At 40.7% G+C, this 24,686-nt stretch overlaps 1 protein-coding gene across 1 annotated transcript in view; it reads left to right on the top strand.

Annotated features, from left to right (window-relative positions):
* Window positions 1-4,839, top strand: part of KCNK1 (potassium two pore domain channel subfamily K member 1) — a 53,437-nt gene extending 48,598 nt beyond the window's left edge. The window contains exon 3 of the mRNA XM_033196081.1: window positions 3,844-4,839. Coding sequence (XP_033051972.1) covers window positions 3,844-4,103 — 260 coding nt within the window. The 3' untranslated portion in view covers window positions 4,104-4,839. The remainder of the gene's footprint in view (window positions 1-3,843) is intronic.
* The last annotated feature ends 19,847 nt before the right edge of the window (window positions 4,840-24,686 follow it).

Genomic DNA, 24,686 nt, shown 5'->3' with positions numbered 1-24,686 from the left:
GCCTCAGCCTTCCAAGTAGCTGGGATTACAGGCTTCTGTCTCTATTTTGCCACTCCAAGCTCCACCTCACCTCCCAACGAGGAGTCATTCATAGAAACACTGATTGCTTTCTTCTCACTGAGAAGTTTTCCCAATTTACCACCTTCTCAACCATTTCATGATTTCCTTCAAAACTCTTTATGCAAAAATCTTATTACTGAGTTATTTTTCACAAGCACCTTAAAATTGCAGATCAATTTCTTACTAATAATGTAGGCATTATAAATGACAGTGTAAAAATACCTCATACAGAATGTACTTGATAACCAACTGTTAATGTAAAAAAAAAGATTGCTCTACTTTATTAAATATTTTAAGGCCAAGAAAACTAGGCCTCGGATAGAATATGTTATCAATCATGCTCTTTAATTTACCAGAAAAGTCTTAAAAGAGCTGCTTACCTCATTGTCCATCTGGCTCTTTTTAGAAGAAGTTAGCCTGTATTAACTGTTTCCAGAATTTTGTATGTGGAAAATAAAACGGGCATTCAAATTCAGATGGCCAGGGATAGGGATTTGTAATTTTTTTTTAACAGTTTTCATTTTAAATTAAATATAATATCGTAGAAAACTTAACCAGCTGTTTTCGAGAAACCGTTCATTTCTGTATGAGCCTTCCTGTCCTTTTCAGGATGCACAGAATTGCAAGTGTAATGTACCTGCTGTTTTCATTTCTGTCTTGCCTTCTTAAGAATTTTTCAATTTATGACTCGGCTCACGTCATGTTTTCTAGGAAATCATAGTAGATACTCAAGCAGCCAGATGCTCGGTCTTGGCTCTATCTTGTGATTCTTAACCCTACAAAATGCTTGGTTGAATTGTGTGTATTTTGACATTTCCATTAAACCGTGGGCTCAGCCAAAACAAAGACTTCACTCATAAATCATTCGGGAACGCTTTGAACAGTACCTGGCTACCATACAAGTTCGATAGTTTTTTTTGTTTGTTTGTTTGCTAAATGGTTACTTAGGGCGATTTTATATTTCCTGTAGCTACCATAGGTATTATTTTTAGAGCCCATATGATATTCACCAGGTGGCCATACCATAATCCAATCATGCCTCTATTGCTCACTAGTTAGCTTTCTCCTAATTCAGGGGTATTATAAATGACACTGCAGATATTTTTTTTTCTTTTTTCTTTTTTTTTTTTTTTTGAGATGGAGCTTCATTCTTGTTGCCCAGGCTCTAGTGCAATGGCACGATCTTGGTTCACTGCAACCTCCGCCCCTTGGGTTCAAGCGATTCTCCTGCCTCAGCCTCTGGAGTAGCTGGAATTACAGGCACCTGCCACCACACCTGGCTAATTTTTTGTATTTTTAGTAGAGACGAGGTTTCATCATGTTGGCCAGGCTGGTCGCGAACTCCTGACCTCGTGATCTGCCTGTCTCAGCCTCCCAAAGTGCTGGGATTGCAAGCGTGAGCCACGGTGCCAGGCCAAGAATATTTTTGTGTGTGTACACATTTCCTCTGATATTCTTCCAAGAAATGAGATTGCTGGTTCAAAGTGAATATGCCTTTTTGTGACTCATAGAACATAATGACCTGGTGCTTTCCAAATGTTGTTATGAGTTGACACGTCACCAGCATTATCTGAGTGTGACAACTTCAGCACTCCTGGAGTGGTGATGGCCAGTAGCATTAGAGATGTTTTTTGTGTATGTGAGTTTGATAGCCAAATAAGCATTGTCTTAACTTTCTTTTCATATAATAGGTGATTGTTTTACTTTATTTTATTTTATTCTGTGACTTGGAAAGTAGAATGTTTCTGTAATTATGCTTGCTAGCTGCAATAGTTTTCTCTTATATAAATTGTTTTCTCATAAATTTTGCCCAACCACTTAACATCCTCAGTGTTTTATATAATACTAAATCCTTGCATAACATTTTATCACTTCTTACAACATGGATCTTTTTTTTAAAAAGCAGTCTACATAGAATTAGTTTAGGTCTTGAGCGTCAAGAACCTGAGTATCTAACAAATGAATGTTCCAAAGATATATTAGATGTGGGCAGGATAAAATACCCAGTTTTTGTCTGAAACCCCATGGGTATTTTTGTCAGCCTTCAAAAATTTGATAAAGGAGGCTGGGCACGGTGGCTCATGCCTGTAATCGTAGTACTTTGGGAGGCTAAGGCAGGCAGATCACTTGAGGCCAGGAGTTCGAGACCAGTCTGGCCAATATGGTGAAACTCTGTCTCTACTAAAAACACAAAAATCAGCCGTAAATCACTTGAACCTGGGAGGCGGAGGTTGCAGTAAGCCGACATCGTGCCACTGTACTCCAGCTTAGGTGACAGAATGAGGCTGTGTCTCACAAAATAGTAATAATAATAATAAAGGAAAAGACACTGATCCATCAATTCATCTAACAATGTCATTACTATTTTTAAAGTACAGGAGAGCACACTGAATGCACGATATTGTTTTCAAAACCTATAGTCAGATTGTGAAGATACTAAAACTTTGTATTCTTGGGTTAATCAGCCTTCTTATTCCTGTCATGCTGCCAATTTTAGCTTCCCTACTTCATACATTTTCGAAAATCCTTCTCAAATGTTTTACCACTGGGACATAAAATCAGAATTTTTGTTATTCTTGGAGTTTTCATCTTCACATTTCTGTTCCTTTTTATGATGACTTTTTTTTTCTGAAAACTCATTTTTAAAATGATGGAAGGAATTTTAAATCACCATTTCCCATCGCAGATTCCAAGCAATGCATTTTACTTGAGTCAACAGTTATCCTTTATTTTCCCAGTAAGAAACTGGTAGTGTTGGCCAGTGAATAGTCCACATGTCCAAAAACAACTGGGAGATAATGGAGAGCTTGACGTTTCTGCTGAATTTAGGTGCAAATGTAGATAGCCATGCACAAGGACCTATTTAATATCAACATCCATTCTTAAATTTTGATTTAGTTTAGTATATTAGTCCTTTTTCACACTGCTGATAAAGAGATACCCAAGACTGGACAGTTTACAAAAGAGAAAGGGTTAACTGGACTTACAGTTCCACGTGGCTAGGGAAGCCTCACAATCATGGTTGAAGGCAAGGAGGGGCAAGTCACGTCTTACATGGCTGGCAGCAGGCAAAAAGAGAGAGAGCATGTGCAAGGGAACTCCTCTTTTTAAAACCATCAGATCTCCTGAGACATATTCACTATCATGAGAAGAGCAGGGGAAAGACTTGTCCCCATGATTCAACTACCTCCCACCAGGTCCCTCCAACAACACGTGGGAATTCAAGATGAGATTTGGGTGGGGAAACAGCCAAACCATAGCATTTAGACTACAATTTCTATTACTAAACTCTTATTCTGGAGTAGAAATTGTAAGAGTTTTGAGTGCTTAAAAAGGTATGAAGTTTTCTTCTGAGCACCCCATGATAAAACAAAACCTTTTCTAAAACATCACTGGCATTTTGTGAGCCACTGATTATAAAGCAGAGGTGGCAAGCCCTCCTTGCATGAAATATCACACTTGGGCAAGTGCAGTATGTTATGTGTCTTTAATAATGCCACGTCAGCCCCAAGTATTTTTTTTTTCTCAAAAATTGCAGCCTGTGATTCTGACTAATCCAAGTTCATAGGAGGTTAAATCATTCTTCATTATCTTTCGCTCTTTAATAATGGGTAGTTCCTCTTTGAGCCATGAACTTAAAAACACTTCTAAAAATTAAGAACCTGGCAATGAGTTTATTCCTTAACAAGCACTGTGTTGGCATGAAGTGGGGAGGTAAATCACTTGCTACTTGATTTATCCATGTTGAGATCACACTGAGACACTGTCCTGTTTCTCACACAGGTTACCTGCTACTTGGCCTTATTGCCATGTTGGTAGTTCTGGAAACCTTCTGTGAACTCCATGAGCTGAAAAAATTCAGAAAAATGTTCTATGTGAAGAAGGACAAGGACGAGGATCAAGTGCACATCATAGAGCATGACCAGCTATCCTTCTCCTCAATCACAGACCAGGCAGCTGGCATGAAAGAGGACCAGAAGCAAAATGAGCCTTTTGTGGCCACTCAGTCATCTGCCTGCGTGGATGGCCCTGCAAACCATTGAGCGTAGAATTTGTTTGCATTATCCTAGGGTACCAGGGTCAGGGTGCAAGGAAGAGGCTTAAGTATGTTCATTTTTATCAGAATGCAAAAGCAAAAATGATGTCACTTTAAGAAATAGCTACTGTTTGCAATGTCTTATTAAAAAAAAAAATGGAACAAAGAATCTGTGACCCTGGCAGGATGTCTAATATGTGAGGAAATGGGATGTGCACTTAAAATTCACATGTGACAAAATTATCTAGACCTTACATAGGAGGAGAATACTTGAAGCAGTATGCTGCTGTGGTTAGAAGCAGATTTTATACTTTTACCTGGAAACTTTGGGGTTTGCATTTAAATCATTTATCTGATGGCTAAATAGCAAAATTTATATTTAGAAGCAAAAAAAAAATCTTAGAGCTGTGTTTTATAAATAGGTTTATGTGTACTGGTTTGCATGTACTCATCCAAAATGATTATTTTTGTAGAATCTAAGTTAAACTTACTATTTATAATGCATAGGTAACCATTAACTATGTACATATAAAGTATACATATGTTTATATTCTGTATATATGGTTTAGGCCACCAGATCCCAGTGTACTTCTCAAACCAAGACTACAGATATTTTGTTTCTTTTGATTTCTCTTTATACTAAAGAATCCAGAGTTGCTACAATAAAATAAGGGGAATAATAAGCTCGAGAGTGAATAACCATAGTATTCTGCCACAATAAATGTTTCTACCCTCTTGCAATAGGATGGTGTCAGATGTCTAACATGTTTATAAACAGTTTTTTTGAATTGAACAAGTTATGAATAGGATTTATTAAAAGGTTAAGATACTTTGTTTTGAAAGTACATTGTGATTTGCAGCCACCTAGCACTAAAGCACAGAACTTAAACACAAATCCCTAAGTGAACAGATTATGTTACATTAATCAGAGAATTTTAAGTTCAGAAGCTAAAATAAAATACAAATCACAGCTGGTTGAAATCCTATGCTTTCATATATCAGAAGTGTGCCTCTATGTAGAATATATATATGTGTGTGTATATATAGTGTATATATATGGTGTATATATAGTATACATAGTATATATGGATATATACTATATACACACTATATATACACACATAGTATATATATAGTATACATATAGTATATATACACATACACACTATATATGTTTGTGTATATATATACTATATATATACTATGTATATATACACACACACATATATATACTCCTTCATAGAAAACATAAAGGACACATTTAGATGATGTACACAGGATACTATTAAGGATTTTAGAAAAGAAAATGAGAAAGCCCCTGTGTGATAATGAATGCTCACTGACTTCCCCCTGCAATGGAGCCTTACCTCCCATGGGTAGCTGCCCAGGAGTCGGTGGTTGAGGGGTTGGTAAAAATCAGTGCAAAATCAGTGCCCCCTGATGAGCCGGGTAAGCACTCTGATCCTGGGCCAGTCTCCTGACAGTGGGTCGCTCACTCAGTAACCTTCTACCTTTTGTACCATGTGCTACCATGAGCAAATTATTACCAGCTTCAGGGCAAAGGGAAAGCTTCCCCTTTCCCTTCGGAAAGTTTGCTGAAAAATCAACTCACAAAGAGGCAGATTAATGAGAAAAGGCATACACATTTATGACTACCATCCACACAGAAAGAATTACAGAGTGATTGTCCAATATCTCAATGGGGGTTCGGATGCTTAAATATCTTACCGACTAGGGGACAGGGAGATGGAAAAATGTAGGTGACTTTAGAGGGATAGTATATGATTTTTAGAGGAATCCAAGTGTGGTGCCCTGGAAGCATATTTCCTCCCTGCTGACCATCTCCCTGCAATGAAGACTGCTGTCATGAGGGCAGATCATTGGCTAAGGGTAGAATAGAGAATCCTTGGAGAATAGAGACATGCATCATGGCCATAACTGGGTCTGCAACATTCCGGATGGTCACAAGGCTTGGTGTGGTGCAGAGTCCTGAGGTGCTAATGAATATAAATCACAGAAGCTGGATTACACTTGGAGAGTGTTATTCTATTTTCTGCAATGTAGGAAAAAATAATGGCTAGTTTGCTACAGCTGCTTGGCTGTAACATGAGAGGGAAGTTCAAAGTCCAGAAAATGAGGAAGTACATGAAGAAAAACTTCTGAATCAGGTGTCATTAATAAGTAATAGAGTGTAGTACTTAATTTTAGGAACTCATTTGAATCCGCAGAGAATACATTAAACCTTAATACCCTTCAAATTGTTGTTGTTAATGTAAAGGGCAAAGTAGAAAAGTAGGAGCAAGTTTTGCCTTGGCCCCCACTCCAGCAGGCAGGAAAGTAAGGGAGGATGTCTTCCCCAGGGTTCTTTTTGTCTCTGGCCGATGATGCTGCCCTTTGGTCCTCAGGGAGAAGCGAGCTTGGTCAACCAGGAGGAGCTCTGGGTCAGCCTCTCAGAGAACAGAAGCACAGCTTGCTGCAGGCATGACAAGGAGGTAGAAGATGAACGGTGTAGCTAAGCCAGAACTGACCTTGGGAACCCTTTAGCTGGAGGCGAGAAAGAGTGGGAAGTTGGAGGTGATAGAGGATTCTGGGTGATGAATACAAGCTGAACTCACCTGCTTAGCTTGATCCTTCAAGATTGAGTAAGATGCCTACAGAACGCCCTCAGGGTAGAACAGCAGCAGAAAGCCTTATCATTCCAGGACATGGTACTGTGTGTGAACTTAAATGTGACACGTGTCTGGTAGGGATGTTGATTTCAAAGTAGCAGATACATTCCATGTGAGGAGAGAACAGAGAGTATCTCAGAGTGGGCGTTCCTAAGCTCTCAGAAATCCAAGGGAGGAGAGACCAAGGCATGGGAGTAGTCTCTAAATAAATCATGTAAAAGAGGTTCCCAGGACAGATAAAGTTTAGCCCGGATCACTCCATTTGTGACACTGGCTTCTTTCTACAATAATCATGCCACCAAGATATTTTTTAAGTGTTTGTTCAAAAGTTGAAGAAGACAAGTGAGAGAAAAAAGAAACATTTTCTGAAGACAGAAATTTGGCATGACTTCCAAAAAAAAAAATTCAAGTAATGTTTAGATTACTGACATGAGGTCACTTTTTTTCTTTTTACCTGAGAAAAAAATCACACTCATACTTTCTCCAAACCAGCTTTATGGCCCTTTTGGAAAATGAATGAGGAGATATCTACAAATCTGGAGACCTCAAGATAACTGAAATAGTCAATGCAAAATCTTCTTAACTCTTTAAAGTTATCATTAGTACACTGACACTGACCTCTTACTAAAAACAGCTATTTGTCTCAAAGAAGAAAAGTTTGAAATTGGCAGAAGCACATGTTGGAGAATTAGAACAGGATTATCTGTCTCTTATTCAGAATTCAGTGAGAGCAGAGCCTCCTGATTGTGTGGCATAATACATTTATTTTGGTATTTGTTGTTGTCAAAGCCTCCATGCCAGGAAGAGCTGTGATAAATACTGATATCCTCAACTTAGGAAGGCAGTCCCTGTAGGATGTAGTTTCAGAAATGCATATATGGCAAATTTAGAAACAAAAGTTTCTCTGTAACTTATAGCTGAAATTGAAATGAGACAGTATACCATTTACTTTATTTGACTATGCCCAATAACGTTTTAAATCTGTCTCTGTAGCACGTTTAAGATTTTCCTATGGTGACTTTTTTTTTTTTGGCAAGGGTTTTACATTGTGGAAATTTGGTGCATCCAAGCCTTTTGTGTGAGGCAAGATATAAAATTGCTGAAGTCAATTTTCCTAACATCTCTCTTATCTAATATGTACTGTCAGGCAAACTCAGCTTTTTGGAGTGCAGTACAGGACCCAGAAGTAAATGAAAATGCTTTTTAAAGTATTTTTCATGCCCTGGTAGGAAAGCACTTTTAATAAGAAGTAAGCCCTCTCTTTGCCTCACTCAGGGCACAAACATACTTACTTTGCACACAGTTCTAATAAAATTATTACTCTGCTTTTCCAACCCACAGAAAATAAAGGAGAGAGTTGTATTAAAAGAAAAATTTAAGACAAAATTAATTCAACAGAATTTATTTGAACATTAAAGGATTCATGAATTGGATAGCATTCAAAGCCTGAAGAGGTTCAGAGAATTTCACTCTAGCAGCAAGAGGTGCGGGGTTTTATAGGCTGAACATGCAAGCAAAGCAACGCAATTAATTATTTGATTGGCTACAGCTACGTATTTGTCTTAATTGAGTATGATCTACTGGAAAGTCCCTGGGCTAGTTGGTGGTTTCTGACCAGTAAAGGTTTTTTTTGTTTTTTGTTTTTTTTAATTTTTATTCTACTATTTATGTTGAATTGGGCTTGGTTGGATTTGTTTACCTAGGAAACAAAGGGCTCTGGGGCCATCTCAGCCTAATGGCCTCTCAATTATTTTAACAATTGCTACGCAAATTTTGTGTCAACATAGATGACATTACAATTTTTGATGATACAATAAAAAATTTGAAAGTCTTGGGAATAATCACTGTGCAATCACTTAGGCGGCCTTAAAATAGTAGGCAGTCTCTTCGTTTCTGTAAAAGCATCCACGGTACTTGCACCATTCCCTTAGCATCCTGTGGCACTCAGCATCTGAGCAGAACAGTCTGACCTCTCTTTTTCATACTGAGAAAGAGAAATGGTCACATCCTCTAGAGACATGACAACCTGTCTTACTGAAAGCAACTTTTACCTAAGTCTGGAGCCTCACTTAAATGGTAGCATGGCAGCTCACATGCTGCTCTTAAAGCAGGCACCACAGTGTACTCAGAGCCACACACCACACACAGGTGGCCTAGCAAATTTTTACCAATGTGGAAAAGCCACATTTTAAGCCTATGACAGAATGTACCCGGGTAAATATGATTACAAAGTATGAATACTTATGGAAAAAATGGATTTTCATTATTTTCATAAGACTTTCATTATTTTCATAAGATTTTCATTATTTTCATCATGAAATGTTATTTCATTAACACAATTTTCATGGCATTAAACTATGTTTACAGACATAAAGTAAGTGAATAGTATTTCCATACAAAATGATTAAAATTTGTTTTAAGACGTTTCCTTTTTAAGTAGTTATTCTCTTTGTATAGAAAATTCCCTCAGGCTAAGCATCTTATCTTCTACCATGAAGTAACTTACTGTCTACATATGAAGATGACACTGCTGCTAAAATTTTACATAAATAAATGTCCATATTATTTATTTTAGGTGAAGAAATTAGCTACGTTTTGAGAGTCTTTTTCATCCTCTTGGTTTTATTATTTACATAAATGACTGGAAGCCAAAAAGTATCTGACACAGGTTCAATGAATGTAGAAGTTTATTTTTTCAAGGTTAAGGACATGCCTGTGATATAGCCTCAGGAGGTCCTGACAACATGTGTCCCAGTTGGTTGGGCTGCAGCTTGCTTTTACATGTTTAGGGAGACATAAGACATTAACCAATACATGTAAGATATACACTGGTTTGGTCTGGGAAGGCAGCAGGACAACTCAAGATGGGCAGGCTCCCAGGTCATAGGTGGATTCAAAGATTTTCTGACTGGCAATTAGTTGAGAGAGTTTATCTAAAGACTCAGAATCAATAGAAGGGTGTGTTTGGTTTAAAATAAGGGGTGAAGGAGACCAAGGTTCTTATTTTGCAGACAAAGTCTCCAGGTAGCAGGCTTCCGAGAGAATAGATTATAAATGGTTTCCTATCAGACTTAAAAAGTTTCCAGACTTAGTTAATTCTCTCCTAGATCAGAAAAAGTACCCGAAAAGGGAAGAGGATTCTCTATAGAATGTAGATTTTTCCCACAAGAGACAGCTTTGCAGGGCCATTTCGAAATATATCAAAGAAATATATTTTGGGGTAAAATATTTCTGTTGCTGTCAGGGCCTGCTGTCATGTCAGCATTTTATTTAAAGCTACAAAGAGTCTGTTTTGCTAGACTTAAGGTCTCAGTCTGAATGTTCATGCTGGTCAGTTGTGTCTGAATTCCTTCCATGGAGGTGTGTCCAACCATTCATTTCCATCACAGCCTGAACGCGTGTTTCAGATTAACTTTGGAATGCCCTTGACTGAGAGAAGGGATCCATTCAGTGGTTGGGGGACTTAGAATTGTATCCTTGGTTTAAATTCCATGTGTAAATGCAAACATAAATATTTTCACCCACATAACTCAGCATTTAATTTTCACTTCTAAGCAATGACGAGACACCCCGAGCCCATCAGTCACCAGATATTCAGACCTTCCAATGAGTCCATGGATGTTCAAAGACAGCCTAGTTGACCCCAAACTCCTGCCTTACTTTGTTCTTTCCCTGCGTAAACATCTTCGGTTTAAATTGCTGCATTCATTTGGGATAAGTGCCCTTTTTTATGTTCTCCCTTGCATAACGAAAGCTTTCCTCTAAGCGGTTGTTACCAACTTAGTACATGGTGTGATGCATTGCAATTTAGGACAGTGTGACCTTAAAAACTGGAACCAAGCCTATTCTCACCCATTCAGCAGTGACCAAATTAGATTTTAAAGGTCACTGTAATCTATGGCACGTGCTATAGCTGGCAGAACTCTATTAAAAAGTAAAATAATAGACTGCCTTTTTGTCACAGTCTATCTAATTTTTCCCTCAGAATTTGGGGAGCTGAGAAGGAGATCAGGCTGCCCCAGGGACCCCTGTCTTGGCGAGTGAAGCAGAGCCCAGGGCATGGGGCAGAGCCAGACATTGACACCACATATTTCCGTTGGTGACTCCCTCCAAGAGGGGCACTGGCTGGAGAAGGACGACAAGCACAGTGGGTCAGTGTGGAAACCTAGCTGTGCCACCTGGAACACTTCTCAGGTCACTGTGGAGGGTCTGAAAGAGCCTAATCACTGCACTCACATTTGTTTTCTTTCCAGCTCATCATCTGTGTTCCTTACGTCTATAGATTTCAAGGTTCCATGGCTATATATAAGGCAAAAAGAGGAGAAGTATTTTATGAGTGTTATGCAGAATATCTGGCCAAGTGATTGTGAAATAGCTTTTTACCCAAGTTGCAAAATAAGAACGTCTTGTGTATTTATTTCCCTTCGTACATAATATGTAAAAAGTCCTGTTGCAAGATCCCACTCAGACCCAGCCAAATCCACTGAGAATGGCAAGACCCCATCTTTATGAACAATTTTAAAAATAGCTGGCTGCAGTGGTGCACACTCAGGAGGCTGAGGTGGGAGGACCACTTGAACCCAGAAGGTCAAGTCTACAGTCAGCCGTAATGGTGCCCCTGCGCTCCAGCCTGAGCAACAGGGCAAGACCTTATCTCAAACAACAACAAAATAACCCCACAAATTTTTTTTAAAAATGGCCCAGCATAGTGACATGTGCCGGTAGTCCCAGCTACTCGGGAGGCTGAGGCAGGAAGATTGCATAAGCCCAGGAATTTAAGGTGGAAATGAGCTATGATCATGCCACTGCACTCCAGCTTGGACAACAAGGCAAGACCCCATCTCTGAAAATAAAGAATTAAAACGAACAACCCACTTAGAAGAGATGGATATGAGTATGATTTTCCTGACAATTATACCTGCGAACCAAGGAAAAAGAAAAAGATGCAATCAATGAGGCTAGAGAAAGAATGTAGAGTTCACTGAAGAAGTGAACACTTTTTAAGGAACACTTTTAAAAATTTAATTTAAGCTACTACTTTCATTTAAAAGCCTGGGCTTATTAAATTTTTTAAATTCTAAGCAATGACTAAAAATCAGTATTCTGAGACAACTATAAATAACGTAACAGTGAATCATTATCTTTATGGGTAAATAGAATCTCTGTGCAAACAATTCAATGTAATTTTACACCATTTGCACACTTAAGTTACGGGCTGTCGCTTCCAGTTCCTTTGCATGTGGCTATATATTTCCAGACCCCTCAGATCAGACATGGAGCCCCTAGTCAGATGGTGGAGGCAGTGAAGGGGTCCACGTTAAGCGCTATACCCCTGTCTGTTCTACAACAATGGAATTAAATGGTTTCTAAAGGGAGCTTAGTTCTTCTGGAAAGAGGTAAATCCAAGGGTTGTCTAGAAGTATTAGAGCTCAAGTGTTAAAAGAAGAGAGCTTTTCTGGAGGCAGATTGTAATAATGAATGCAAAGCAATTAGTTTGCTAACTGGTGCTTAGCAAACACTTTTCACAATCGTTAGCTGCTACTATTGAAACCAATTTTAGTCATTTTTCTAAAACACAAAATGATACCCACTGCTGTGGAAGTGAAATGTGGCACAGATCTTCAAGGAAATTGCTCATTTTTTATTTGGAGTATAAACACACACCAATTAGCAACACAGGGTCATGAAATTCCAGTGCTAGCTGGTGTCCTGCAAATAGTCAGCAAAACAATAAACTCAAGGGAAGGGAGGTCCCTGAGGGTTCCGGTGGATAAGGTCAAGGCTAGAGGAAAACTTCTTCTCCTTCCAAAGGTTTGTTGAAAATCAGCTGATAAAAGCAGGTTAATAAGAGAAAAGGTATACACAATTATTTGATCATAGTTGTATGTGACAAAGGAGCCTTCAGAATGGAGACCCAAAGATACAGGTGAAATTGTCAGTTCTTATGCTTTAGTTCAAAGAAATATGGATAGCTATATAGAAATATAATTGGACCAAAAGGGAATGATTGAATGCTAACAGACTAAGAGGGGAAACCCAGCAAGGTCTGTCTGTCTAGATTCTTCTCAGCCTCTCTGAGCACACATTCCTTCCTTGTGGGTGTGAGGCAGCACCTGCCCTGGAATGGGGGTCTTATAATATACAATCAAACGAGGTAGGTCAGGAACTTTATTTATGTTTAAATAAATTTTTACACAGAAAGATTGGAGGGGGACACTTAGTCATATTTTTCGGTTTTATGGATGGCTGTGGGGAAAAGGAGTTCTGGTTTCTATGACCTGCCTTGGGGAAGAGGGATTCTAGTTTCTCTGACTAGCCTTGGGGGAGATTGGGACTGAGAGACAGGAGGGTAGAAGAAGGTCAGAGAATAACTTTTGCTTCTGAGGCCTTCATTTGGGGTATTGTTTTCTGATTCCAACATTAGGAAAAGTTTTGTGGGACACCTGGTCCTTGGAGATTGAGGGTGAGGGCATTTGAGGAGGCCAGTACAAGCCAAAGTGAAGGCCCCAGCCAGGGACCAGCAGTAGGATGGTCACTTGGGATACAGCATAGTGGCTCAAGGCGGAGATGCCACCACCAGGCACACCTGTGCCAGTCTCCAGATGTGGCACCCTGGGCAAGCTTCTCAATCTCAGCTTCCTCATCTACTAGCCACCCCATTGGGGGATAAAAAGATCATAGTGATTTCTTGGAAAGCGCTTAGCAAAGTGCCGGGTCCATTATGTATCATAATACAATTTAATTGCCAGTGTTATTGAATGACCATTCTGAATTTTTTCATTCAGCCTGGTTATTAAATAGTAATAATATTGGCAACTAAAGTATGTTGAGGAGTAGTGAGAGATTGCATCAGTTCAGGAGAGTGAGAGATGCGGGCTTTTGAAGACTTGACGGAAGTTCCTGAGTACTTTGACCTGAGGACTGACCTGAGTCCAGAGTGCAGTCAATGAGACTGTCATTAGTCGGGAGAAAACGAATACTGAAGGCATGGCGTTAGGAAGACTGGCCCACCCAGGGACGCACAGGCTAGATCATTGAGAGGGGTACTGGAGCTAGCAAGTATAGCTGGGGCCCAGTTCTAGTAATTAAAGTCCGAAAGGGAAGCAAAGGACGGGGGATAGAAGGGGGAAATAATGCTGAGGGCAGTTTTAATGCATAAGTAATATGTCTTCCTAACCCGTAATGATTATGATGCAGAAACATACTGAGGTTTCCAACCTGAAACTAAGATAACGGTGCTTTAACAAAAAAAGCAGGGAAGGGAAGGGGAGTTCGTTTCATGGTAATGTTGGGTTTGGTATAATGGAAATGTTCACACAGATTAAATCAGATGACCTGTGCAAAATACCTCTCACAATGTCTGACCTGACTTTTTTCTTTTTTTTAGTGATGAGGTCTTGCTATGTTGCCCAGGCTGGCTTTGAACGCCTGGGCTCAAGGGATCATCCTGCTTCAGCCTCCCAAGTAGGTGGAAGCACAGGCATGCACCGCTAGGCCTGGCTACAATGTCTGACATTTGGAAGGAAGATATTAAGACTCAGAAAATGGTCAAAGTGTCAACTGCTGAAAAATGTCCAAATGAGTTGATGAAAAGGACATTGGATTTAACTACAAGGTGGGCTTGGTGACTTCTGACAGCAGAATTTAAATGAAAAGACTAGGAGAGGCTGTGTAGATACCCAAATTGAAGGGATAGCGACCGTAATAATTGCCTACAAGATAATAGTTCTGATAAACTTTTCAAATAGTAGAATTTAATGCTTACTTGTATGTTCTGAAATTTTTAGCAATGATTCAAACATTGTGTTTGTGTCCTGCATAAAATCCCAGTTTTGGCCGGGCGCGGTGGCTCAAGCCTGTAATCCCAGCACTTTGGGAGGCCAAGACGGGCGGATCACGAGGTCAGGAGATCGAGACCATCCTGGCTAACACAGTGAAACCCCGTCTCTACTAAAAAAATACAAAAAACGAGCCGGGCGAGGTTGCGGGCGCCTGTAGTCCCAGCTACTGGGGAGGCTGAGGCAGGAGAATGGCGTAAACCCGGAGGATGGAGCTTGCAGTGAGCTGAGATCCGGCCACTGCAATCCAGCCCGGGCGACAGAGCGAGACTCTAGCTCAAAAAAAAAAAAAAAAAAAATCCCGGTTTTGCACCACACACACACATATGCACCACACGCACACACAAATATAACATCTAATACCATTCTATTTCATTCTTATGTGGTTATGGTGTTAATTTCAAAAGGCTAATTTGGTAAAATGTTCTTAGCTACTTACAGAACCAATTGCATCTATAGATATTTTTATAATAATTATTATGCAACATATTTTATTTTTATTTCACCTCATTTAACCGGTAAAGGTTATTTGTCAAATGTATCCATTTCCAAAATTATTTGTCTATCCAAGATACCCTGCAGACTGAGCATTTGACACAAGGTGGCCTTAATATGAATTCAGACTACAGAAGTCACCCCCAGGGCCTGCAGTGAGAGCTAGCTCTTCAGTCCTTGAGGTGAAACCTGATCAGAGGGAAGATCACTTTAAAAATCAGTTATCTCAATGGAAAGATTTCCCCAATTCTAAACATTTCTTTGTGCCTCATCAGTATTTAAATGCTGTAGTTTATGAGCTGTATGTCCGGGTAATAACAAACAAGCCGCCAACTCGGAATTTATTTTAACTGGCTCTTGCTGCGTACTGATAATTAGTGGTCACAAGTGATCCTGGGACCACGCAGAAGATGGCAGTACCTTCTGAAGCGTCAAAGGAAGATATCCAGTAGAGTTATAGTCTTGCAGGGACCTCAATGCACACCAATTCTTTGATAATGAATAGTTTGGGTTACTCTGCAAAATGCATACACTATTCCTTAGCCATGTCTACATAGAATAATGTATAAATATGTACTCATGAACATTGCTTAAAGTTGCCTAATAGCACTTAAGAACTACAATGTCTCTGATTTTTTTTCTTTTGTTGGATATCTGTGGGAACATTGCTATTAGGGCCTGGGAGGAAAGAGCCAGCATTATAATTACAGGAAAGCAGAGGATTATATTTTTATACTATCATATCCAAAGAATTTGTTTTGTTTTTAGGGTAAGGAAAAAAGAGAGGAGTATTCTCTGTTCTTTGATATAAATTTACACCTCCAATAGCCCTTCTCTCTTGCACCACTGTAAAATGAAGGCAGTGTGTTTTCATCTGCAGATATGCCCAGAGCTCAGGAGATTTCCACCTGTTCTCTCAATAAAACTAGGTCTGTGTGCTGAGTGACGCCAGACTGGCTGACTGTTTCTTCATCAGTTTAATTTATTTCTCCTTTGAATGGAACAAATACCAATAATCTCTGCATTCATTGGGACAACATTGAACAAAAGTAATTAAGTAGCCATTTTAGACATATTCATAAAGATTGAGAAAAGATAGAAAAATAAAACTGTTTTTTGGTAAAGGAGAGTGATGAAGGAGATTATTGAAGGGCTATTGCATTTAGGAAGTATGGAACTACATGCAATGAGCTACACGGAGGGAAGAAAAGGGGTATTTTTATTTTCATTGTTTTGATTTTTAGTGTAAGAATGAAATGTGCCAATGAAGTAAAAAATCATAGTTGCCAGGAAAACGAGGTTCTTTGTATTTCCTATTTCATCTTAGAATCTTATATTGAGAGTGATTACTGAGATCAGAAATATTTGTTGAGGGAGTAAGTGATCACCCAGCACTTCGTCAAAAGCAAATTAGGAAGACTGATTTGCCATCAGTATCAGAATTCCTCAGGTTTTCTATCTTCCTATCTCTGAATGGCTCAGCCTCACAATGATAACACAGATCACACTGTCCTGTCTATACTGTTGACCTTGCTTCTGATCCAGGAAGCCTGCGATTCCCACTGAGTCTATAGTTTTGAAAAGATAGACAGTGATTCCAACACATAACAGGTGTCAACACATCACACCATCTCCATGTTTTCACGTGAATGGGAAAAGAGTGGGAAGAGAATGAGAGGTATGCTGGAGATAACAGGATAAGTTCAGTAGAGAGTCCTGAGATCAGGAATCTGAACAGACTTGCAGGGTTAGCATAAAGGGCTAAGTAGGTCAGAAACCAGAGGCTTGATGTCGAAAAAGAAAGGGACGATAGGACCTATTTATAGAAAATAGAAAAGCCGGCCGGGCACAGTGGCTCAAGCCTGTAATCCCAGCACTTTGGGAGACTGAGACAGGCGGATCACGAGGTCGGGAGATCGAGACCATCCTGGCTAACACAGTGAAACCCCGTCTCTACTAAAAAAAAAAAAAAAAATACAAAAAACTAGCCAGGTGAGGTGGCGGGCGCCTGTAATCCCAGCTACTCGGGAGGCTGAGGCAGGAGAATGGCGTAAACCCAGGAGGTGGAGCTTGCAGTGATCTGAGATCTGGCCACTGCACTCCAGCCTGGGCGACAGAGCGAGACTCCGTCTCAAAAAAAAAAAAAAGAAAATAGAAAAGCCAAACTAAGGTCAGTATCTGACTGCCTCTTACAGGCTTAGCCATGTTCCAAACTGGGCTGATACTGGCCCATTTAACAGTGAGCATTTAAGGTAGTGAAGTAATTCCAGCCAATCCCTGGAAAACAGATTATTAGCAGAATATGTCAACAGTTTTGGTGAGTTCTGTTCTGGGTCAGTAAACAGTACTTAAGAATATTAAAGGTAGAGTGACCAACTGCCCCAGTTTTCCCTGAACTGAAGGTTTCCTCAAATGTAGGACTTTCAGTGCTAAAATCAGGATAGTTTTGGGCAAACCTGAATAGTTGGTTGCCCTAATTAGGGGTCACAGCAAGACTGGATTCATTTTTTTTTTTCAATGAATACTTACTAAGATCCTACACTGTGCCAAGTACTACACTAAGCCTTTATGAAACAAAAAGTTCCTTGAGAATCTTGCAATATGGTGGTTGAGTAAGGCACTGATTAAATAACACAAATGCTGTCGTGCACCCTGCAGTGGACCCCTTCAGGACTGAGGCCCTCCCTTTCCTAGCGGGTAGGAGTGTTGCCTACTAATGGCTCACTGTTGAGTCTGTTCTAGTAATCGCCCCCTGCTGAAGAACGCTTTCCCACTCAAGGTTGCACCTCCTCCCTGGAGAGTCTTGATGCAGTGATGGCCAATGTGAGTTGCAAAGGTCCAGCCCTCCTGTTCCATTCCAGGCAACTTCAAGGGCCGTTCTAGCTCCAGTGCACCCTGTTGACTCATCTGAGATACCTGCTTCAACTGCATCACAGTTCAACTCCTCCTTATGCCTCTCTCTCTCTCTTACACATTGATTGTTCCCAGGATTCCTCACCAACATACCTCTTACAAACAAACTTCAGAGTCCCAGAGTCAGTCCCCAGGGAAGCCAACCTATGACCAATGTCTAACATTGCAACTGTGCCAGGTGCTCAGAGGGAAAGGTGCCTAGCACTGTGGGATGCTATGAGAGAAAGATCTGACCTAATGAGCAGATCAAGAGTGAACAGGAATTAACTAGGCAAACAAGAAAGGGAAAGTGTTCATGCCACACAAAGTGTTCTAGCCACAGCCAATGGCATGATCAATGGCCCTGTGGTGGAGAAGACCATTATGGTGATGAGGAGGGACCGAATGTAACCCAAGCATTGACAGTAAGAGGAGCAGGCAGGCTAAAACTACGGCCACAGGGGCAGCCCACCAGGTCAAGGGATGGAGGATTGTCTATATCCTAAGAGCAATGAGAGGCCAGTGAAGAGTTTTAGGCAGGGGAGTAACAGGACCCTACAGATCCCTAAGTGTAGGGGATGAAATTTGCAAGATGCCACAGTTACTTCAGAGCCAGTAGCAAGCAAGGATGACAGAATGCTGGACACTGGCCCAGGTCTTACGAGTCCTCCACAGCGACTCCCCCTATACCTAGGGCCAGTATCATCCCAGTTTGGAACATGGCTAAGTCTATAAGCAGGGGGTCAAAGAGCTTTAGCTGAATCAATTAGAGCCTGGGAGGAAAGAGCCAGGATGATAATTACAGGAAAGCAGAGGATTTTACATTTTATACTATCATATCCAAACAATGTGTTCTGTTTTTAAGGTAAAGAAAACAAATGGGGGTAGGGGAATTCTCTATTCTTTGGTATAAATTGACACCTCCAATAGCCCTTCTCTTGTCACCTGTCTCTTTTGCTTTGCTATTCCCTCTTACCCTTCATTTCTTCAACTAATAATTTTTTTGTGTGTGTGAATGTTATGTGCCAATTATGGGGTGATGAGCCTATGAGGCCCTACCCTTTGTAGCATGAAGCTGCTTTGCCTATTCCCCTAACACCCCATGTAGGGCCACTGCAGAGCTCATAAGCAGGTCTTCCATGGTTTCTCTGCAGCCTCAGGGCTTGGAGCCTCACAAAACATCTTCCTCTTCAGGATGGTGCTCAGGCACCTGCAGTATGAGTGGACATCACTACTGGTTCCAGTAAATGTTGAATGAGAAAGGGAGCAGAGTGCACTGAGGGTGGGTACAAGGTCTGTTAAATCATCTTGAGCTTGAAAACTCATAATGTGATCCCTGAGACATTGCCTCTAGAGCCCACCACTTTGCGGGCACATAGATGTTTGGGACCTTCTCCAAACCCTCCCTGTGTCAAAAAACCGAGCTGAGATCCCTTACCCAGGAAACCAGAGAGCCTTGCTGTAAAGAGAGGGCTGTGTGTGTGTGTGTGCATGTGTGTGTGTGTGTGTGACAGAGTCTTGCTCTGTCTCCCAGGCGAGAGTGCAGTAGCACGATATCAGCTCACTGCAACCTCCACCTCCCAGGTTCAAGCAATTCTCGTGCCTCAGCCTCCCAAGTAACCAGAATTACAGGTTCCCGTCCCCATGCCCGGCTAATTTTTGTATGTTAATAGAGACGGAGTTTCACCATGTTGGCCAGGCTGGTCTCAAACTCCTGACCTCAGGTGGTCCTCCCCCCTGAGTCTCCTAAAGTACTGGGATTACAGTCATGAGCCACTGCACCCGGTCGAGAGGGCTATTAAGTGAGAAGAAAGGTAAAGTAAGTTTGTCATTGAACGTCATTGAACATTTGTCATTAAGAGTACTTTCCACAGAGATCAGTGAATTTGGCTTTCTGTTTCTGAAGGGAAAGAGCTGGGAACTTTTACCCTTTGGGGTCTGGAAAGATCTTAGTCCTCCTGAGAGAAGAGAGGTGTGTCAGACTGGGGCACGTAGATGTCAGAGAGACAAAATTGTAGAAAGAAATGCAGGAGCAAAGGATGGTGTGGTTAAAAACTAAGTAGGAATGTTTTTCTGGGCCCAACCCTGTCAGTGTTTAACTGTTCTCATTCTGATGTTGCATTTGTTTCTATGATTTTTTTCTAGCCATCACCAGGAGATCTCAAAGCAACTCACAAGTATTCGATTTTCAGGTATGAAACAATTGTAACTTAGGAAACCAGGACAAAAACAAACAAACAATAAAGCAAGAAAATATGCTGTCTGAAATACAATTAGTGACATCAATAAGCAGAACCAAGTTTTCTGACTGACATCTGGTTGCCCTCTATATAGCACTTGACTTGTCACCTGGCTGATAAAAATCATGTGCAGATGAAGAATTATTTGTTGCCAAAATTACAATGGAAACTAAAGCCATATTACATCACAGAATGCAACCTTTATTATATGAGAATACGAAAAACAACCTCAGATCTAGGTCTCCTTGTGGATGGTAAGTAAGTGCTTCACATACACTTTATTTAAACGAATGCCCACAGGCTGGGTGCGGTGGCTCACACCTGTAATCCTAGCACTTTGGGAGGACCAGACAGGCAGATCACCTGAGGTCAGGGGTTTGAGATCAGCCTGGCCGACATGGTGAAACCCTGTCTCTACTAAAAATACAAAAATTAGCTGGGCATAGTGGCACATGCCTATAATCCCAGCAACTCAGGAGGCTGAGGCAGGAGAATCTCTGGAACCCGGGAGGCAGAGGTTACAGTGAGCTGAGATCGTGCCACTGCACTCTAGCCTGGGTGACAGAGTGAGACTCTGCCTCAAAATTAATTAATTACTGCCCACAATCTTTCCGTGAGCTAAGTCAGTGTCATTATCTCAGGGGTAAAGGTAAAAATGTTCCAAAAAACACAATATGTATTTAATTTTATCCATAGAGATAAACGTTTGTGTGGTACTGGCTTATTCCAATGTGTTTAGAGTAAGCAACATTTTTCTTGAGAGCTGCTTTCCTTTGGCATCCTTGACCATGTGGCCGTCTCCAGGCTGAAGAAACAGAATTTTTCTTTTTAGCTCCTCCTTTCAGCTACTTCAAACCAATGGCATGAAAAAGCTGTCGCCTTTTTTTCTCTTCAAGAGAGGCATTATTTTATTTCTCTGAGCAGCTCTCTGACCTTGTTACCCTTCATACTTCTTTACAACTATATACTTTGCAATAAAATACAATTAAAACATCACTGAGTGCTCCTACAGTAGGTCTCTCAGACTCTTTAAATGGATGCTTTCCTTAGGTAAAAGTTCAAAATGCATGCCTTTTATTGATTGATTTATTTTTTGAGAGGGAGTCTTACTTTGTCGCCAGGCTGGAGTGCAGTGGCGTGATCTCAGCTCACTGCAACCTCTGCCTCTCAAATTCAAGCAATTCTCCTGCCTCAGTCTCCCAAGTAGCTGGGATTACAGGCATGCGCCACCACGCCCAGCTAATTTTTTGTATTTTAGTAGAGACGAGGTTTCACCATGTTGGCCAAGATGGTATCAATCTCCTGACCTGGTGATCCGCCTGCCTCGGCCTCCCAAAGTGCTGGGATTACAGGCATGAACCACCGCGCCCAGTCAAAAATGCATGCCTTTTAAAGTGTAACTTGAAGTTTAAACTGTATTATCAGGTCTAAAGATGAATAAGAGCAATGGGGCAGAGAGCATGTTTGCTTCCCAGCCACAGAAACTTCTGTGAGATTCCAATATCCTGCCAAGGGGAAGGGATGTTTTCTCAACACCACAACCCACTGCTTCACCCCACTTTAGTGAATTCTGAGGGGGTACACTTTCCCACAGGGCATTCAAGGAGTGTTTATTGTCACAGTTTTCTGTTTTTTTAAAACAGAACTTCAGATGTGGCAGGAAGGAAGGCTTAAAGTTCCATCTGTCAGTTCCTGAAACCACGTCATTTCTATTCTAGGACTACACTTGGATTGGCTATGGCAGCTGCCAAAGAGCATTTGATAAGGGAGCCTATAACCTCAGCTCCTTACTAGCCTGGAAAGTCTGGGGTCTTGGAAGCTGTCAACTCACTTTGCCAGCTAACTGAGGGGACTCCAAACACTGCCTGGTCACCTCAGATATTTCTGCAACCCAGAGATGGGTGCTACTGGATTGTCCCCCTGATTAACTCTGTTCCTGACTCAAGCCAAAGGGGTCTAATGTGGGGGAGAATCTCATTAATATTATCAAGACCCAGGGAACATTTTGGGAATAATGTGCAGACAATATCTGGGTATGGAACATGCTTGTGATGTGGCTACATTTAACTAAAAGCTTAAATGTGGAGATGTTGCAGGGCAAAGTCTTTTGAAATGTCAGGGGGCTCCCTCCCCGTGATTTCTGTCTACTCCTCCCTAGTGTTGGCTTCTAGTTAAAGAGTGCATTAACCATATATTTGATTTCTCAAACATGAATAAATCCACTTAGCAGCTTGCTTCCTCAAAACCTTTGTTGTACCTTTCTTTTCTCAAATTTAGACTGTCTCCACACCTACTGAGAAGTTCTGACACTTTCATAATGAGAAGGGTGACTTAAATTTAGAATGAGGCACAATCTTAAGATACAGCAGATTCAATCCAGGCTTTGCTACAAGCTCCATGGGTGGTCTCACTATTTAATTTTTATTTTCTTCATTTCCAGATTTGTCTTCCCCACTGTTTTCTTTGTTATGAACTTTCACAGTCCATTTAGAATTCTGCATCCAGGGAGATAAAAGTTATAGAAGTACAGTCATCCCTGCGTAAACTCAGAGAAGTGGGTCTGTGCAGTTCAAAACTAATGTTGTTCCAAAAGCAACTATACTTTTCCATATTCTTCCCTTTAATCACCACCCTGGATGTTAAATATGAAATAAACATAAGGAAACATCTTAGAGGTGGAGAGAGGAATGCAGGCCAGCTGTGGAACTTCGGGTCCAAGGAAGGCACACCAAGAAAACACCACAGAAAAAACTATGGTCCTACACTGTCCATGATAGCAAAGACTAAGTGGAAAGCCTTGACTTTGACCCTCACTAGGCTGTAATGAGGTGCCCCAATGTCCCTGTCTGGGTAGTATCAGAGTAGGCCAAATAGAGAGCTAGAAACTACTCACCATATGGTAATGAGTCTCCACTTCCACCCCAGCCTACCTCCATACACACACAGTGTCGGTGCAACCTGACTTCAACTCCAGAAGCATCTTTTCCTCCTGCTGACATGAGGTCAGATAAGGCCTAGTAGAGAGTCAGGACTTTCAATACTGCCCAGTGGTAATGGGACCAATCTCACCACAATGTCAGTGGGGAGCCATAATTCTCACCCTCCGCTAGCAGTAACAGCACCTTCCCCTGAAGAAGTGATGTCAGACACAGCCAACTAAAACAGAAGGTTTAAATACGATGCAGTTTCATGACATAATATTAAAAAACCTTCATACCAAATGCCAGGAAGATCTCAAACTGAATGGAGAAGACAATCAATAGATGCCAACACCAACAAAACAGATATTAAAATTGTCTGAGAAGGATGTTAAAGAAGCCACTAATTCAAAGTTTTGTTGAGCAGTTATGAATGTGCCTGGTCATAACTGAAAATGAAAAATAGAAAGTCTTAACCAAGGAGGAAACTGCCTCAACCTGATAAAGAACATCTAAAATAAACCTACAACTAACAGTGTACCTAATGACGAAAGACTGAAAGCTTTCCTCCTAAGATTGGAAACAAAGAAAGGATGTCTGCTCTCACTGTTTTTATTTACCATAGTGCTGAAAACTCTAGCCAGTGCAATAAGGCAAGAAAAGGAAAGTAAATTCACACATATACAAAAGGAAGAAATAAACTGTTCCTATTTGAAGATGACATGATTGTCTATATAGAAAATCATAAAGATCACAAATGACCTAGAATCTTCAAACAAAAGAACAAATTTGAGCCCTTGTCTTACACCGTATACTAAAATTAACTCAAAGTGGATCAATCTAAGTGTCACAGCCGGGCGCGGTGGCTCAAGCCTGTAATCCCAGCACTTTGGGAGGCCGAGACGGGCGGATCACGAGGTCAGGAGATCGAGACCATCCTGGCTAACACGGTGAAACCCCGTCTCTACTAAAAATACAAAAACCTAGCCGGGCGAGGTGGCGGGCGCCTGTAGTCCCAGCTACTCGGGAGGCTGAGGCAGGAGAATGGCGTGAACCCGGGAGGCGGAACTTGCAGTGAGCCGAGATTGCGCCACTGCACTCCAGTCTGGGCGACAGAGCGAGACTCCGCCTCAAAAAAAAAAAAAAAAAAACTATAAAACTCTTAGAGGAAAACAGGGGAAAATCTTCATGACATTGTATTTGGCAATAATTTTTTGGATATGATACCAAAAGCATAAGCAACAAAATAAATCCATAGGTAAATTAAACTTTATCAAAATTTCAAAACTTCTGTGCATCAAAGTACACTATCAAGAGAGTGAAAAGACAACTCAGAGGATGGCAGAAAATATTTGCAAATGACATATCTGACAATAAATTAATTGTTCAGAATATATTTAAAAACCCCTACAACTCAATTACAAAAATATTACCAACAATCCAGTAAAAAGGGAAATGCAGTTAAAACCACAATGAGATACCATGTTACTTTTATGATGATGGCTATTATTTAAAAGACAGAAAACAATAAGTATTGG

Source organism: Trachypithecus francoisi, unplaced genomic scaffold (genome assembly GCF_009764315.1).
Source record: "Trachypithecus francoisi isolate TF-2019V2 unplaced genomic scaffold, Tfra_2.0 Lachesis_group5, whole genome shotgun sequence".
Taxonomy (NCBI): Eukaryota; Metazoa; Chordata; class Mammalia; order Primates; family Cercopithecidae; genus Trachypithecus; species Trachypithecus francoisi.
Note: the sequence above shows the minus strand (reverse complement) of the source record. Positions and strands in the feature narration are given on the sequence as shown.